The 18,850-nt window shown below is 36.4% G+C and overlaps 1 protein-coding gene across 3 annotated transcripts in view; it reads left to right on the top strand.

Moving 5' to 3' along the window:
* Positions 1-18,850, top strand: part of CCDC148 (coiled-coil domain containing 148) — a 197,359-nt gene that overhangs the window by 103,684 nt on the left and 74,825 nt on the right. For all 3 annotated transcript variants that reach the window (XM_017895088.1, XM_017895089.1, XM_017895087.1), the window contains exon 10: positions 12,909-13,049. In XM_017895088.1, coding sequence (XP_017750577.1) covers positions 12,909-13,049 — 141 coding nt within the window. The remainder of the gene's footprint in view (positions 1-12,908; positions 13,050-18,850) is intronic.

The following is an 18,850-nucleotide window of genomic DNA, read 5'->3' as shown; positions in this document are numbered from 1 at the left end:
TCTCAAAAAAAAAAAAAAAAAAAATGAGTTTTATTGAGTATCTCCTTTGAATTTAGCATGTGGTAGATTTTATGGATTACAAAACTGGCATACAACTTGTCCCCAGAATACAGGGCGTATATAATCTAGTTGGGAAGTGGGATACACATGTGAAGTGATTAATAAACTTTTTAATATAGGATAATAAAGTGCTAAATATATTTAATACACCTTTAATAAGTATTTACTGTGCCAGGCATTGCAATAGTTTCCATGGGAGGTAAAAAGAACAGGTAGGTGCCCTCTACCCACTGCAGAAGATAGTTACACATACATAAGCCTTACTTACTCAAGGCCTCAATTCATAGAGTATATGCCCTAAAGTAGAGTCTTATTGTATTCTAAACTTTACTATTCCCTTAGAATCTGAATCCTCCTTTGCGAATTCTTCAAAGCTGAATCCAGGTCCTACCAGCTGTGTGAAACCTTCATGACTTTAGCCTGCCTCCTTAATAAAACACTAGAGACACAAAGAGGGCAAGGGGATAGGTGGAAGGAAGTGTGGTCTGTGTAAGAAATTTGTCAGGCTAAAGTTTCCTATTGAAATCACATAATCTCAGCAGTGATATGCTAGATGGTACTCATCTGGCCCTGTGGTTTAGGTACTAGACAAGTATATGATTGCCAATCAGAGTTTTCTTTTTTCTTTTATTACTATTATTTTTAAACTTTTAGGTTCATATGGTTTGACTCTATGTCCCCACCCAAATATCATGTTGAATTGTAATCCCCACATTTCAGGGGAGGGGACCTGGTGGAAGGTGATTGGATCATGGGGGTGGCTTTCTCCATGCTGTTCTCATGACAGTGAGTTCTCATGAGATCTGATGGTTTAAAAGTGTGACAGGTCCCCCCTTGCTCTCTCCCGCCACTATGTAAGACATGCCTTGCTTCCCCTTCATCTTCTGCCATGACTCTAAGTTTCCTGAGGCCTCCCTAGCCATGCAGAACTCTGAGTCAATGAAACCTCTTTTCTTTATAAATTACCCAGTCTCAGGTAGTTCTTTGTATCAGCGTGAAAACAGACTAATACAGGGGCACATGTGAAGATTTGTTATATAGGTAAACTCATGTCATGGAGGCTTATTGTACAGATTATTTCATCACCCAGGTATTAAGCCTAATACCCAATAGTTATTTTTTCTGCTCCTCTCCCTCCTCTCACACTCTACTCTCAAATAGACTCCAGTGTCTGTTTTTCCCTTCTTTGTGTTCATGAGTTCTCATCCTTTAGCTAAAGGATAAGTTATAAGAACATGTGGTGTTTGATTTTCTGTTGCTTAGTTTGCTAAGGATAATACCCTCCAGTTCCATTTATGTTTCTGCAAAATATATGATCTTGTCCTTCTTTATGGCTGCATAGTATTCCGTGATGTATATGTACCACATTTTCTTTATCTAATCTGTCATTGGTGGGCATTTAGTTTGATTCCACATCTTTGCTATTGTGAATAGTGCTACAATGAACATTCATATGCATGTCTTTTTATGGTAGAATGATTTATATTCCTCTATATACCTAGTAATGGGATCGCTGGGTCAAATGGTAGTTCTGCTTTCAGTTCTCTGAGGAATCACCATACTGCTTTCCACAATGGTTGAACTAATTTACACTCCCACCAACGGTGTTTAAGGGTTCTCTTTTCTCCACAACGTTGCCAGCATCTGTTATTTTTTGACTTTTTAATAATGGCCATTGTGACTGGTGTGAGATGGTATCTCATTGTGGTTTTGACTTGCATTTCTCTAATGATCAGGGATATTGAGCTTTATTTCATATGCTTGTTGAAGACATATGTATGTCTTCTTTTGAAAAGTATCTGTTCATGTCCTTTGCCTGCTTTTTAATGGGATTGTTTTTCTCTTGTAAATTTAAGTTCCTTGTAGATACTGGATATTAGACCTTTGTCAGATGTATAGCTTGCAAATATTTTCTCTCATTCTGTAGGTTGTCTGTTTACTCTGTTGATAGTTTCTTTTGCTGTTTAGAAGCTCTTAAGTTTAATAGATGCCGTTTGCCAATTTTTGATTTTGTTGCAATTAGTTTTGGTGTCTTTGTAATGAAATCTTTGCCCATTCCTATGTCCAGGATGGTATTGCCTAGGTTGTCTTCTAGTGATTTTATGGTTTAGGGTTTTATATTGCAGTCTTTAGTCCAACTCAAGTAGATTTTTATATATGATGTAAGGAAGGGGCCCAGCTTCAATCTTCTGCATATGGCTAGCCAGCTATCCCAGCACTGTTTATTGAATAGGGAGTCTTTTCCCCATTGTTTTTGTCAGCTTTGTTGAAGATTAGATGGTCATAGGTGTGCATCCTTGTTTCTGGGCTCTCTATTATGTTCTGTTGGTTTATGTGCCTGTTTTTGTACCAGTACCATGTTGTTTTGGTTACTGTAGCCCTGTAGTATAGTTTGAAGTCAGGTAACGTAATGCCTCTAGCTTTGTTTGTTCTTTTTGCTTATGATTGCCTTGGCTATTTGGGCTCTTTTTTGGTTTCATACAAATTTTAAAATAGTTTTTTTCTAGTTCTGTGAAGCGTATCATTGGTAGTTTGATAGGAATAAGATGGAATCCGTAAATTGCTATGGGCAGTATGACTATTTTAATAATATTGATTCTTCTTATCCATGAGCATGGGATGCTTTTCTATTTGTTTGCATCTACTCTGATTTCCTTGAGCAATGTTTTGTAATTCTCATTGTAGAGATCTTTCACTTCCCTGGTTTGCTGTATTCCTAGGTATTTTATTCTTTTCATGGCAATTGTGAATGGGATTGCATTCGTGTTTGGCTCTCGGATTGGCTGTTGTTGGTGTATAAGAATGCTAGTGATTTTTGTACATTGATTTTGTATCCTAAAACTTTGCTGAAGTTGTTTATCAGCTGAAGGAGCTTTTGGGCTGAGACTATGGGTTTTTCTATATATAGAATTATCATGTCATCTGCAAACAGGGGTAAGTCGACTTCCTCTCTTTCTATTTGGATGCCCTTTATTTCTTTCTGTTGCCTCATTGCTCTGGCTAGGATTTCTAATACTATGTTGCATAGTAGTGGTGAGAGAAGGCATCCCTGTCTTGTGCCGGTTTTCAAGCGGGAATGATTCCAGCTTTTGCCCGTTCAGTATGATGTTACTGTGGGTTTGTCATAGACAGTTTTATTATTTTGAGTTATGCTCATTCAATACCTAGTTTATTGAGAGTTTTTAACCTGAAGGGATGTTGAATTTTATTGAAAGCCTTCTCTGCATCTGTTGAGATAATCATGTGGTTTTTGTCTTTAGTTCTGTTTATGTTAATCTGAGTTTTAGATACTTATTCATCCACCCTAGAAATATTCATTGAGTATCTGCTCTGGGGGAGGCACTATTCCAGGAGTAGGGATAGAACAGTGAATAAGGCAAGTCCCTGCTATCATGGAGCTTACTGTCTAAACAGAAAAACAGACAAGAAAATAAATCAATTGATTAATAATACAATTTATATAGTGGCAAATGTAAGGGAAATGAAGATAAAACAAGGTACGTAGTTAAAAAGTCATTAAGAGGGGTGTATTTTAGACACTATTCACAGACACAGGTAAGAGATGGGATAGACAAATGTTAGGTGAAATCATTAGGATGGGGCACTGAATAACCTTGAAGGGTCAAGAAGCAGGAATGAGAGCTTTTCAGGCAAGACCTGGGATGGAGATAAGCAAGAATGTGTAGCAGTGGGGAGGAAAGGAAGAGGCAGAGAAGGACGAAAGCCAGGGGAGTCATAGGAAATAAAGTCATGTGTACAGGGTCACATCCAAATACACCTTGAAAGATTGAGTCTTCCTTTTGGACAAGGTGGTATACAAATAAATGAATAAATAAATAACTCTAAGTCCACTTGAACTGGTGGCCAAAAAGCCACTGCTATTAGAGGCTTGAGCAGAGAAGCAAAAATGTGTGAAAATTAATCCAATAAATATATGTGTACACAATGGTTTGAACCAAAGTGACAATGAAGTCAGGAATTTCAGCTAGAATGCAACTGCAGCAATCCAGGCACATAAATAGCATTTTTATATCACATTTGCTTTCTTACCTCATTTCATATTCATTTAAACATATCTATTGAGCATCTATTAGGTGCCGGGGGGTATGTAAAGCACTGGAGATACATTGGTTAGTCAATCAGTTATGTTCCCTGTCCTCATGGAGATCACAGTTGAGTGGCGAAACAGGCACCAGTCAAGTAATTACAAGACTGAAAGGCTAATTTCAAATTATGAGAATTACCTTGAAGAAAAAGTAAGCAGCATTATGGGAGCACATAACTAAGAGGCTTGATATCATGTTGTGGTGGGCAAGGCTTCCCTGACAGAAATTGCAGCAGAAATTTGAGATTGAATAAATATTGATTAGAACGTGGAGTGTAGGGCAGGGAGGGGGAAAGAACACTCCAAACAAAAAGAAAAAAAAATAGCATGTGCAATATCTGTATAGCTGGAGGGCATATGGCCTGTTCAGGGATCTATCTGTAAGGTACATCTGGAACAGAGGGTAAATTGGTAATTGGTGTGGAATTATGAGTTGGGGTTGCAGACATAGGCTAGGCCAAATACTGCGAGCCATGTAGTCTATACCTGGAAGTTTACACATTACCCCATGAGCAGTGGAAAGCATTGAAAGATGTTAGGCAGGGAGATGGGAGTGTGGACAGGGAATGAGATGGATCAGACATCTGTTTTGAAAATACTCACTCTGGCCTCAGTAGAGAGAGAGGAGCAACAGTGGATGCAGGGAGGCTCTTATGGAATTAGGGTAGTGGTTATGGAAATAGAGAGAACTGAATGGGTTTAAGAGATAGTGGGAAGTACAGTCAGGAGTAATGGGCAACAGAACTTGGATACATGGAGTGTCAGGGACAGGCAGTGTTAGGATGATTCCTGAGTTTCTTGTTTGTGCAAATGGGTGGTGTTTGCAGAACCACCCTGTCATGTGTGCATCATTATTATCTCATTTTACACTTACCTGAGGTTCTAAGGGGCTAAACAGTATGCCTAGGGACACCTTTTATAGGTCACAGAGGTAAGACTCAAACTCTGGTGTATGATTTCAAAACTTGGGTTATCTCATCTATGCTGTGCTTCTGAGTTGATTGCAGAGGAAGAAAGACTATAGCTCAATGATAGTGACATAAAAACATTGGTCTTTATTATCACAGAGCAATAGAATCTTAGCATTGGGAGGGATTATGGAGAGCTTTCTGATGTGTTTTTCGAGCTTCTTTGACTGTGACTTACAGTGAGAAATGTATTTTACATCACAAATGAACACACAAAGAATGGAAACAATTTCTTGACACAGCATTAATATATTGACATGATCTCTGTTATTTTCCACTCTATCATGTTGCATAAAAAATGCTAGTTGCTATCCACAAAATTGATTTCATAATCCAATTAATGAATTGTTTAGACAAGACTAATCTAGTCCTCTTAATTTTTAGAAGAGTATTTGAGGCCCAGAACTGGGAAGTGATTTCCCAAAATCTCACAGCCAAGAAGCAAGTGAATTCCTTACCCTTAGTCCAGCTTTTTTTGTTTCTTTCATAAATAAAATTGACTGATAGGCCCTTTGTAAATTTTATCATTTCGGAAAAAGTAGCTGTTGATAATTTTTGCTTATTGGCATTTAGTTTGTTTCTTCCTCTAAAAGTTTTGTTTTATACTAAGGTTAGACCTTCCAGGACCCAATTAAATGGAACATTGCAAGATTTTATTTGAAAAGTAAAGGACATGGAACAGTCAAGATAATAATAGTGCATTATCTTTGAGAATCTGAGAAAGACTAATAAAAGGCCACAGAAAATGAAAAGCAGTTATCAAAGAGAGGTGATAAAAAAATGAACTTATGAAGTTACCTAAGAAACCAAGGAATAATTGTGAAGCCAAGAATAAAAACAAAATTTTTCTGCTAAGCAGAAACGCCAAATGGAGAATAGAAAGTTTTAAAAACATGCAAAATCACAGGTACTGTATTTCATGAGCAAAGTTTAAACATAAACGAAATACATAAGTTTAAAAAGCTTAGGTAGGTAATATTGAAAACAGTGGTACATTGGAAAATATTTAATGGAGCTATCAGACTGTTAAAGATTTAATAAATGAAAATTTAAAGTTTACTCAGCTGAACTGAATTTAGAAGCTTATAGTAACATTTAGGAAGAAGACAGAGAAAGGGATTTGTTTGCTAATTTTTACACATGTCCTCTAATCTTGATGGACATATAAATTAGTTGCTGAAAATCCTGACAAGTTTTCTGATTATTTTCCCCATCAGATATGCATAAATGAAGCTTAGGAAGCAGTGAAACAGCTAGGACTGAGGAAAGAAGGGATCAGAAGTCCCATGGTGGGGGAGTTGGAAAATGGTAGCATGTGTGATGGGAGACTTTTCTTTTTAAAGACCAATGCAAGAGGCAGAAGAGAAAAATATTGTCCATCTAACTTCAGGATATTGTCCATGCAGTCACCCAACAAGTACTTATTGAACCCTTACTGAGTGGCAGATGCTGTGCTAATCCTTGGAGACAACCTATGAATAAGACAGAGCTGGTCCCTGCCCTTATGAAGTTTGCAGTCCCTTAGGTCATTCCAAACACTTGATACATGCTGTAATAGAATAGGGACAATGTGCTACAGAAGTAGAGAGGTATGTGATCTGGGCATGGTGGGTTAGGAAAGGCTTCCTGGAGCAAATGGCATCTGAGCCAAGACTTGAGTAGGATAAGTAGAAGTTAGGCAGATGAAGTGTGAAGTAGACAGGTTTGCCTGTTTCAAGGATTACATCATACCATGTGTTTAACATCTTAATAAACATTAGCCTGGCACAGAATAATCTCTTGTAAATGGCAATTTTTTGTATTTCATTATTGTCAGTTATAGGCACTGCTCAGATGGTACCTTTCTTTTGATTTTCCATATAAAACAACCACATCACACACTGTTTCCATAAATATGGCCAATAGAATATAATATTAATGTTTAATTGTTATTATTTAAAAGGTTTACAAAATACTGATGTTTTTCATTGAAGTCAGCTTTGCTTGGAGAAGAAAAATGCAGAGCATATAGTATATTACAATCTGTCTATCTAAGGAAAATATAGAATCAGAGTAATAGAACTTAAGTGAACTATAGTGGTGACCTGATACAGTCCTTCCCTTTAACACATGAAATAACTGAATGAGCCATTTGCTCAAAGTAACAATATTGTTTGTTGGTGGCAAAGATGGGTCTCAAAAGCAGATGTTCATTTTTCATTTCCTTTATGCCATACTGACACTTATAATAAATTGTTTTCAAAGCTCTCAACTTTGATGTAAAATTGTGTTAATATTGTTTCATTGATGTTAATTTCAATCATTACCTTTGAAGTTTTCATGGAATTCATTTTTGTTTTTCTACTACTTTGTTCTTTCTGAGAATGTGTGCTTATTAATTTCAGTTGAACCATTTTACTGTACATTAAGAGTGAGGAGTATACGTAATGCTACTATCCATTTTCATTTTAAACCATTAATTTGCAGTAGACAAACATATTTTAAATGTCATTTATCCTCTGTTAGGTTAAGGTCTTAATCAAAGGCGACCATTGGTAGGCATATTAAGCAAAGTATTAATTAAAACCTGGAAAAATGCCCTGTAGTTAGTAGTCTAAATAATACTTTCCTATAACACACACTCCTGGCTGCCACTGTGGTAATGTTCTTTTGTGATTATTATTGTTACATGGTTATATGTTCACATACTTTCTTTAAAGCTATATAATTAGCAAAGCCTTTAAAATAAAACTACTAAAATGTTCTTCTGTGCTATTTTTCCTTTTCCTCACTGTTCACTCAGAGTCTTCTGTGCTTTAGTCTATTGTACTAGTATTGATTCCTTTGCCCACCTGCCAGCTTTCTTATCCTTAAGCGTCTTGAAAATACCATAATTGTTTGTCATTCTCTCCACATGGGAGCCATTCACATCCCTTGACTATCTCTGTGAGGATCCATTGGATAAGGATTATTTCAATGGCCACCAGATTCTTCATCTTATCTAGGGTGCATTCTGAAAAGCTGTTTTGCCTTATTGCTTACATACCAATTGCTGCTGAGTCTGTTTCTCATTGTCAAGATCTCACCACTCTAGCTTCTGACAACCTTCTTTCCTTTACCCCCTCTTTTTTTCCTGGTAGCATTATAATTAGAAATAATGCTGTGAATTATTGACTTCCGGTAAAATTCTATGAGTTCCTGACCATCCCTATGATTCCAATATTAAGTAGAAACAATTTAGTTTCTGAAGGCTGAAGCTTTGCTCTAGGGTGTTTTTTTTTTTTTTTTTTTTGTTTTTTTTTTTTACAGCATTTCTTTTCTTTTTTTCTTATATTACTTAAGATCTACAAACTATTGACTTTTGGTTGTTGAATTTGCAGCTGTTTCAGGATTTTCTGGTGTGTACATCACTGTTTAAAAATCAACATAACTTTATCACTTTTTTTTTTTTTTTGGAGTAAAGAAGCATCATTTAGACTTGCCAAAGACAGGGAATGGTAAATTAAATAAATTGGTGAGTAAACTGGTTGTACCAGTTTGATTGGTCTAGTTATTCTCTTGCTATACTTGCCTTAGGAAACCAGAAATCTTTTCCTTTATAGATTTTGATTTATGCTTTTGCTTCTTTAAATCATCTAGGCGATCATCATTAATATGCAAACGGTCATTCGTGATGGTTCCCTCACGTTTTAAACTAAAAAAATGGCAGATAGTTCTAAAGTCCTACTTATTCTCCATTAAAATTTATAAAAAATAGTCTCAGTGCTCAGAAAGGCTGAATTTTTCTTTTCACTATTTCGTGTATCAAATCTCCTCTCCTGCTTCCTCAGAACCCCCCCTTTTTTTTTTTTTTTTTGAGACGGAGTCTTGCTCTGTTGCACCAGGCTAGAGCGCCAGTGGCCGGATCTCAGCTCACTGCAAGCTCCGCCTTCCGGGTTCAGCCGCCATTCTCCTGCCTCGCCTCCCGAGTAGCTGGGACTACAGGCATCCGCCAGCCTCCCGGCATAGTTTTGTATTTTTAGTAGAGACAGGGGGTTTCCTGTTAGGCCGAGGATGGTCGGTCTCGATCTCTTGACCTCGTGATCCGCCCGTCTCGGCCTTGCCACAGAACCTTGAGACTACAGTATTTTATTATATAAATCTCTTTGCATATGCATTATATTTTACAGTTTATTTTGTTTTTCAATACTTTTTTAGTATGGAAAATTTTTAAAACCTATAAAAGTCTATCAACACCTGACTTCAACCATTATCCATTCATTAGTCACATTTGTTTTATCTGTATTCTTACCTACTCCCTCCCGCCCCTTGAAATAGTAGTAAGAATCACAAGCACCGTGTAATCTGTTAGTATTAAGTATCTAGCTTTAAAATTAAAGTCTAGATCTCTAAAGTTATAAAACATAACCATACTATTATCATACCTAAAAACTTTAACAATATTTCCTTAATAGCATCAACTAACCAATAGCATCAGCTAACTAATCAGTATTGAAATAGCTCTAATTATCTCATAATTTCTTTTTACATTGGTTTATTTACATCAGAATCCAAATATAAACCACGTATTGCATTTGGCTAATATGTTTATTAAATCTCTTTCAATTCATAGTTCTTCCCTCATTTTTTCCTTGTAATTTGTTAAAGTTCTTTGAGTGTTCACAAATTTTAATTTTGTGGATTGTGTTCCCATATACTATTGCATAATGTGTTTCTCTGTTGGCTGAATTTCCTGTAACCTGATAGGTAGGTCTAGGGCTTTGATCAGATTCTGTTTAGTTTTTTGGCGAGAATAATTCATGGGAATGCTGTATGCTTCCATTAGAAGGAACAATGTCTGCTTGTTCCTCTGTGATGTTAAGATTATTCCATGTGTTTGTTTCCAGCTTGATCCATTCATTATAAAGTTTTCCATTAATTGTTAATATGAAGTTTTTAGCAGCCATTGATGATCATTAACTAGGATCCATTATTACAGTAGTTGTTGCAAAGTGGTATATTCTAATACCAAAATTTTTTCTTATTTATCCAGCTTCATTTAAAATATTCATTTTGATGGATTGAATAAAAGTTAATTATTGAGCACCTATGATGCACCAGTACTCTGCTAGGCAGTATAAGGGGAAGGCAAATGCATGGACTGTGCTCTAAGTGGAAACCAACAATATATTTAACATACTCAGAGAGCAGTTATGGTATGGTCAGTGAAATAAGACAAGAGAGATAAGCATGGGCAGTAGAATGTTTCAAGGAAGATGTGGACCATGAGTATTTTATGAAGAAGAGGAAATCTGAGGGCATTCCAAGCAGGGGGTACTTTGAGTCACTCCATGAGCTAAGAATAGGAATGGCCATATAAGGGAAGGCAGAGGAAGAACACTACTTAGAGATTATGTATTAGCAACATCAAAGGGGGGCATTTGTTGGTAGTGAGAAAACTAAATTATTTAGATTCTATATTGATCAGTTGACATCATCCTTTTGAGCTTTCTGATCTTGTTCTAAATACTTTTGGCAGAAAGACTTTGGATGGACTAGGCAACTACAACCAAGCTCAATGATTTGGAAATTAGTTTGTCATAAATAAAAATTCATCTGAGCTTAGGAAATTTATGAGCTTCCAAGTCAGATATAAAATGTAAAGAGACAGTCATGTTGATGTGTATACATAGTAATAAAAAAATCCAAACTACATGGTGACTTGTGGTTCCACAGACCAAACCAGGATATTTGGAAAGGAGAAGCAGGTGCACAGGGTTTGATGTGAAGCTGTGGCAAAGTTAAAGAAGTTGAATTTAATTTTGGAAATGTTGGATTTTAAGTGCACATACAAATAGCTAAGTCTTAAAAGAATTTGTTAATATAGGATTGAATTGCAGACAAAAAGATAGAGCGGATAATATAAATTTTGTAGTCAGAAACATAGAATGAACTCCTAGAAGGGGATGAGCACATCAGATAATGAACATAGATAGAGAGGTTGGAGGTTAATGAGAGGATAATGTAGGGTTGGGATTATAAGGTAGACACAGGAAACAGGAAGAAGAGAGCAGTATCTGTTGGTAGAGAAACAGGGGAGAGAAATGTCATGACCTGGGGCAGGAAAGAGTTTTAAGCATAAAACAATAGTCAACAGGGTCAGCCATCACCATGAGGTCAAGGAATGGAGAACAGAGAACTATCTTTTGGGCATTTCAGAGGGAGATCACTAGTAATATTTGATGGGATGACAGAACACTGATTTTAATTGTAGCAAGTGAAAGATGGAAGATAAATTACAGGAAGGAAAGGTTTGAAAGCAGGTCAGCACAGAAGCAGGGATGATGTATTCTGAGAATGGGGTTCCCAAGAAAAAGGTCAATATGATGGACAGGATAAGCAGTAAGTGGGCTAAACTGAATGATGTTTAAAAACCAGGAGTAGAAATTTCCTGGGTTATTTTGATAAACAAGGCAAAATATTGCTTTAGAAAATGAAAATTTTGCAAAATGAACTTAATTGTTTTGACTCACTTTAATTGTATTTGTATGACATTATTTTATTTAATTTTCATCATATATATTACCATTAATAAATGATGCTTACATGAAATACGTAAGAAATGAAGTATTTAATTGGGAATGCTAATATAAAAGAATTTTCATACCTCTACATTTCCCTGCTGTCTGCTTCCTTAGCCAGATATATACATGGATCAGATAAGTATTTGTTTTTATTTCATTAGTTTCATTGGTTTCCTGCTTACAAGGATAATAAATACTTATTGAAAAAATGTCACCCAGCACAGAAAGGTTTAAAGAATAATTTTTTTAAATCCCAGGAAATGATTCTATTCAGAGATAACCAATATTGTTATTTGGTAAGTCCCCTTCCAAATCTCTTTCTATGCATAGATACATAGTTGATATTTTACATTAATGAGATCTACCGCAAATGTGGCTTTGTATCTGCTTTTCTGCATCTAATAATATATTGTGGATATTTTCTATTTCAATGAGTATGGAGTTATGGCATCATCTTTTAATGGCAGTCATTGTATAAAAGTACCATAATTGATTTAAGCCATCTCCTTGCCAGACTTTAGACTTTCTCGATTTTTCTGTTTTAAACAGCACTGTAGTGCACACTCCTGTGGGTACATTTTTGTGCACTTGTCCAGTTAATTGTCTTCTTTAAATAATATTCTGGAAATAGGGTTGTGGATCAAGGCTATGCATTTTTTATATTGTGCCACATATTTACATATAACCTAATACCCAACAGAAAGGCTGTAGCAAGTATACTTCTACCAATAACACATACTGGTACCCAGAAAGTTGTTCTAAGTGTCTTACAGTGGTTTTTCATCTTAACTCAGGCCTGTTTTCCATTCTTATAAAACAAGAAAGCTGAAATATAGCAGAGATTCTTAAACTTTTAAGCATTTTAGGATTGAGAATTTTTGAAAGTTGTTTAACCTCTGGAGAAAAAAAAATGGGCAAAACCAGAAATTTTTACTTACTATTTGTGGGAATATACAGATTCTTTGGAGTTAAACCATAGACTCTTTAGGAACCCCACTCCATGAATCCAGGTGAAGAATTCCTGAATGACATGATTTTAAAGTTGCTTTTTCCTTTTAACCCGCACACACACACGTTTCACAGATACATCACACGGTCATGTGCACATAGAATTTAAACATTTATTTGGGAAAAAATTGACATCTGCTTTATATAGAGCCTAGTCTTATTATGACTTGTGAAATAACTTCAGTGTACATAGTTACTGGAATGAAGTTTTTCTATTTATTTCAGGTTCTTCAATGGCGAGCCCACCAGGAAGAGGTAGCAAGACTGGAAATGGAAATTTCTGCCAGAAGAAGAGAAAAGGAAGAGGAGAAAGAGAAATTGTGGAAGAAGAAGGAATTGTTGCAAAGGGCAGAGAAGAAAAAAAAAGTATAAAATCTATTGTCAATATGAATGTGTGCATGAATGCCTACTGGCCTGATTGAGTTTTTTGGTCTTGATGTTTGGCATGAAATTCTCATAAGCAGTTCTGAGAACATTCATAAAGATCTAGTGGAATGTTACTCCTAATGAAAAGTTTATTTGAGCTTCAAAGATTTGTTGACAAGGAGGAGAACCCACTTTGTTGATTTGTGTGAGCACAGGTACCTGTGATTAGAAGAGGTGCTGTAGGTTAAAAACCAAAACAACAACAACAAAAAAACAAGGTTTGTGAAGGTTGTTAAATCCTGTAATAAGTAGGGATGTGGCAAAAAATGAGAGGGTGCTGGGATAGTGTCTTGGTTGATGGCAATGTGGTAAATAATTGCCAAAAACATCCTTGTTGGTAGAATATATTATACTAGAGGCAGTGCAATTCATGGAAAGTCAAAATGCCCTTTAAAGAGTTTACTTCTTGGCTATGTATTAGGTGGTTTTGTTTCTCGATTACTAACACAAATTCATCATTCCTCTTTTGAGTAAACATTTGTTGCACAATCTTAAAACTATGCACCAAAAGAAATGATTGTTGATTCTCCATGGAAGATAGAATACACTTAAGGGTTGTTGTTGTTTTAAATATATGTATGAGATACTTATTTAGGCATTTATGTTTTTTCCCACAACAAAAATTATGAAATTTGCCATAAAATATTTTGTTACACATTTAATCAGATATATTAACCATTTTTTAAATTGAGTGGCTAGTCTCTGTAGAAATAATTCACAAAAGTCAATTAATTTGTGATCAGCAGAATAAAAGGAAATGGCTTTAACTTACACACCTGTTTTGATTTGATCTATATGGTGTAAAAAAATCTTTTCTTTGGAAAAGCTGCTTACAGTGCTAAGAATGATTAATTAATTTATGGTCATTGGTGGACAAACTTTTCCTTTTTGTGAACATAGTTGACATTTTGCGCTATGTGACCAACTAAGTCAAAGAAGCTCATGCCTAGAAGTTGTTCCTTCCAAGTTGAATATGTGGGGTAAAGGAACTATGTATTTTAAAGCCATAAGCCAGTTTTTCCACATTTTATTAGACTTCGGTTGTCATTGTTATTGATTTGTTTTGTGATTTTGAATCAGCAAATTGGTGTAGAGGCAGCATGTGTGGAAAACAGCATACATAGAAGTTATATGATCATTTGACAAAGTCAGCTGCCAAGAAGATAGACTTCACAGTGCTTATTTTAATTCAAAAATGAATTTGATTTCTGCTTCTAAGGAAGTAAATAGGGTGGTTTTATCAAGTCCCTATCAAGAGAGTTGATGATTAAAGGGAATAATTACATGTACCTCCAAAACTCATAAATATTGATCATGTTTCAAATAATGTAAGTGAGCTATATATCTCTGGAGTGGGGGAACTTACCAATTATTTACTGATATGGAAGTACAGCATGTGAAAAGCATATCCTTCTACCTGGGCCCTCGAAGCATTTTCTCACTGTGAATTAGCATGACCACAAAAGGTGGTATATTTGTAGGCACTTGTTTGCATGCGTTGTCAACTTAAATGTCATATGAAGAGATTTGGAAACAGTTTCATTTACTGGGGGTTTACAAAGACAGGTAAAGCCATTTAAATCAAATCAACTCAAGTATTGAGAATGGAGTTGGTACAATTAATTGTGCGAATTCAGTTTGGGTTGAGGAATTGGCATGGCTACACAGGAGAGGATGGGGGGACATCACTAGTTTGTAAGATTTCTGTAAGTGAGAGAAAGACATTTAATAGATGAGGGAGAGAGTTTCCTGAGCTTACAGATGGGGCTGACAATTGGCTCATAAACACTACAACAAAAACCAAACAGAGTAACGGAAGGAAGAATTAAGCTGTTTTAATGGCTGAGGCCCCCAAAGGGCTAACCTAAATGCAGCTTAAAACAAGGACACTTAGGCCTGAAAAGATGAAGGCTGAGGAGAATTTCAGTATCATTAGTTATGTGTGTAAATTAAATATCCTCTCCTCATCCTAGAATGCAAGATGAGATCTATACCTATGAGCATTAAAGTAGCACATGTTGAAAAAACATAAAAGCCTCCATGCCTAGAATGCATTTTTTCATCCCTAGTTGCATTTTGCTAAGCTTCATGCAGGGTGTTACATGTATAAAGTGTCCTGCCCTTTATAGTAAAAGATATTATAAGAAGTGCCCTATCAAATTTGTTGTCCTATTTATATAGAGTATAGAGGACATTACAATGTTTTGGGAAACTAAGCCAAATTTGTGGTCAAACCCTAGCAATTGTGTAGGACCAAGGCATACGACTTATTTTATTTTAAAATACTTTTCATTTAGAAAATAATTTTAAAGTAGAGATTGATACGTTATAGACATTAGCACACATTGGCTAGCATTAAAATGTTAACATTTTTCATTTTGTTTCAGAGTTTTAAAATTTAAATAAAGGAGAGAATATTACAGATAAAGTTGAAATCCTCTTCTGAGACCTTCCTCAGTACCATTTCCCTTCTTTCCTACACAGAGACAATCATGATCAGGAATTTTACTTCTGTCTTTCCAGGCCATATATAGATTTTAAGATATTTTGACATGTAATTTGTGACTTTAATTTTTTCATGAACACTATCATGCTGTGTCATTCTGCAGTGTTTTAAAAATATGTCTGTGTTTCAGGGGGTGGGGGACAAGGGGAGGGAGAGCATTAGGACAAATACCTAATGCATGCAGGGCTTAAAGCCTAGATGATGGGTTGATGGGTGCAACAAACCACCATGGCACACGTATACCTATGTAACAAACCTGTATGTCCTGCATATATATCCCAGAACTTAAAGTAAAATTTAAAAAAAAAATACCGGTGTTAGTAATACACATAGGCCTAGTTCACTTTTTTTTTTTTTGAAATGATGTCTCGCTCTGTCGCCCAGGCTGGAGTACAATGGCGTGATCTCAGATCACTGCAACCTCTGCCTCCAGGATTCAAGAGATTCTGTTGCCTCAGCCTCCTGAGTAGCTGGGATTACAGGCGCCCGCCACTATACCTGGCTAATTTTTGTATTTTTAGTAGAGACGGGGATTCACCATGCTGGTCAGGCTGGTCTCAAACTCCCGACCTCAGATGGTTCGCCTGCCTCAGCTTCCCAAAGTGCTGGGATAACAGGCGTGAGCCACTGTGCCCAGCCTTTTAATTGCTACAGTGTTCCATAGTAGAAGTGAGCTAGTATTTATCCATTCTCTTTGGTGGTTGACATTTAAGTTTCCAACGTTTTGTTCTTACAGGCTGTGCTGCAGCAGCCAGCTTGTACTGATGCATGTATTCAGGCTTTCACTAGGGTGCACCTAGAAGGGGAATAACTATGTTGTAGATTCATATACTTTCAACTTTATAAGATTTTGGGGGGTGGTTTATAAGATACTACAACTTTGCTTTTTGACTTTTGTCAATCTGGTAAATTTGAAAAGTATCTTATCAATATTTTAATTTGTATTTCCATGATCATTTGTGAAGCTGAAAATCTTTCATGTTTACTGGAGAGTTTTCTTTCTCTGTAACTCATTTATTCATACTTTTAAAATCCATTTTTTAAATTAATATGTAAAAGCTCTTTATAAATTCTACATTCTATTTCTTTTTATAGCTATATGGGTTGCATGTATTTTTACTCGTTGGTTGTTTGCCTTTTAATTTTGCCTGTAGTATCTGTAGTGTCACGGAAATTTAAAATGATCAAGTAATCAAGGTTATTAAACTGTTTCTTATGAATTATGCTTCTCTTCATGAACTGTGACCTGGTAGCAAGAGCATCTCTACAGGTGGCTCTTACGTGTGTCTCTGTTGAGGGTCATATGCACTTTACCCTTTGGCCTGGGAACAATTTTTGTATCAGTTTCTAGACTTGGAACACTATGCCGTGAGCCTAGAGTGCATCTGATTTAGGGCTAGTGCATAGCACTGGTCTGGGGTTCTGCACTTGACCCCTTTTCTTCTCTGGTCTCCCTAGAACTTTTGCAGAGAGTGATTATGGTGTATCTAGTCCCGATTTTGTGTCTGGACAAGTCCTATGTGACTTTGTGCTATTTTTAAGTAGCTTGATTCCAGCTCCTGTGAGCACAGGTCCCATGACAAATATTAAAGGCCCGGCCACCAGCTATGCAGACCTATACTGGGTCCCAGTTTTCCTCAAGTCCTTTTTCTTCAACTCTCTCTGCCTGCTCTGACTTTAGGTTACATCTTTGTTTTTGACAGTGGGCCGGTGTGTGTGTGTGTGTGTGTGTGTGTGTGTGTGTGTGTGTGTGTGTGTATGTGTGTGTGTAGTTGTGTTATAGTTTGTCCAGCATTTCTGCATGTTTGAGGTAGGAAAGGAGATTTCCATGTCAACTCAGAGATACTGACCAGAAGTTCTAGCTGTCTTTACATATACTCACCACAAACCTAGATGATCTTTGTTTTAACTATTTTATCTGTTGGAGACACATTTTGGTTCTTCAGCTTTTAACAGCAGCTTGGCAGAAAATTCCACCAGCAGCTCCCTGCTGTCATAAGAGGTGTTGCTTTGCTGTCTCATCTACCTGGCTTTCCCTTCTCCTCAGAGACTGGCAGTAGAGGCAGAGAAACTGTGCCATGTGAAAACTTCACCATACAATTTCTGAACAAGAGATAATCTTCCTCCTAATTCTTCTTTCCAGCAATGTGTCTGTTATGACCAATTTACTGGAATAATATTTTGGTTTGTATTCGATGCTAATTTTACCCTTAGATGCCCAGCTCCTTAAATCACTTTTTCTTCTATGCTTTAAAACTCAAGCTGAATATAATAGTTATAGTTTTCATAGTTTTATCTTAAGACTTAAAGAAAGTTTTGATTCCTAAGTTGTTAGATGATATTGATGTTTTTCAGGAGCATCTCTCTATTTCTGAAATTGCTGTCATGATAAAAATCAAAAGATAATGCCTCTCTATAAATGATCCCTGGGAGCTATTGTAAGAAACACAATTTCCATGCTCGATGGACCCCATATAATATTGGCTCCCATACCACCCTTTCTCTAGATGTGTCTCTTTGTGTAGCTTAAATCACAGAAAAAATTCTCTGCATTATTGAGGTTTAGGAGATGTTGTTGCTGTGTGATGCAACAACATCTAGAGTTCCACAGAATCCACCACAAGGATTCTAGCCTCACTTCCAAAATGGAGATGTTAAGCAAGACTCACATAAAAAGAAGATATGTCTCCCCCTTGGTCTAGCATTTCAAAATTCTAATTTAGCCAACTCCTAATCTGCACACCAGCCACTTTGTACAATTGAGGGGTGGGGAGCATTTTCAAAGATATCAGGATACCTCTGATGTGACCTTCAGTCTTACCTTACAGATCTTTCTGGGGAGGGATCTGTCACTTTGTGAATTCTTAACTTCTTGTAACATCATACCAGTAAATACCAAAAGGCATGGCTTTGCTAGGGCATTGGTACTTGGGTATTCCCCCACGCCCTCAGGGGATCTCATAGTACCCCAATTACATGCTTTCTGCAGAGAACCAAGAAGAGGAGAAATAGTGTAAAACAAAAACCAGTACACTATCATAAACAGAATGCAGGTTCTTATTTCAGAAGACTCCGGAAGCTCTTGCACAGGAGAGAATTCAGAGTACCTCCCCAGTTCAGATCTGAGCCATTCTCCCAGTGTGGGAATTTGTAGGTTCTTATCAGGGCAATGAATCATGGCATTATAAAATCTCTTCTCCAGTGTCTTTTAATCTAATAGTATACTGATCTAAAG

The sequence above is a fragment of the Rhinopithecus bieti genome, unplaced genomic scaffold (assembly GCF_001698545.2).
Source record: "Rhinopithecus bieti isolate Rb0 unplaced genomic scaffold, ASM169854v2 scaffold_25748, whole genome shotgun sequence".
NCBI classification, from domain to species: domain Eukaryota; kingdom Metazoa; phylum Chordata; class Mammalia; order Primates; family Cercopithecidae; genus Rhinopithecus; species Rhinopithecus bieti.
The sequence above is the reverse complement of the archived record's forward strand: the minus strand, read 5'-3'. Positions and strand labels throughout refer to the sequence as shown.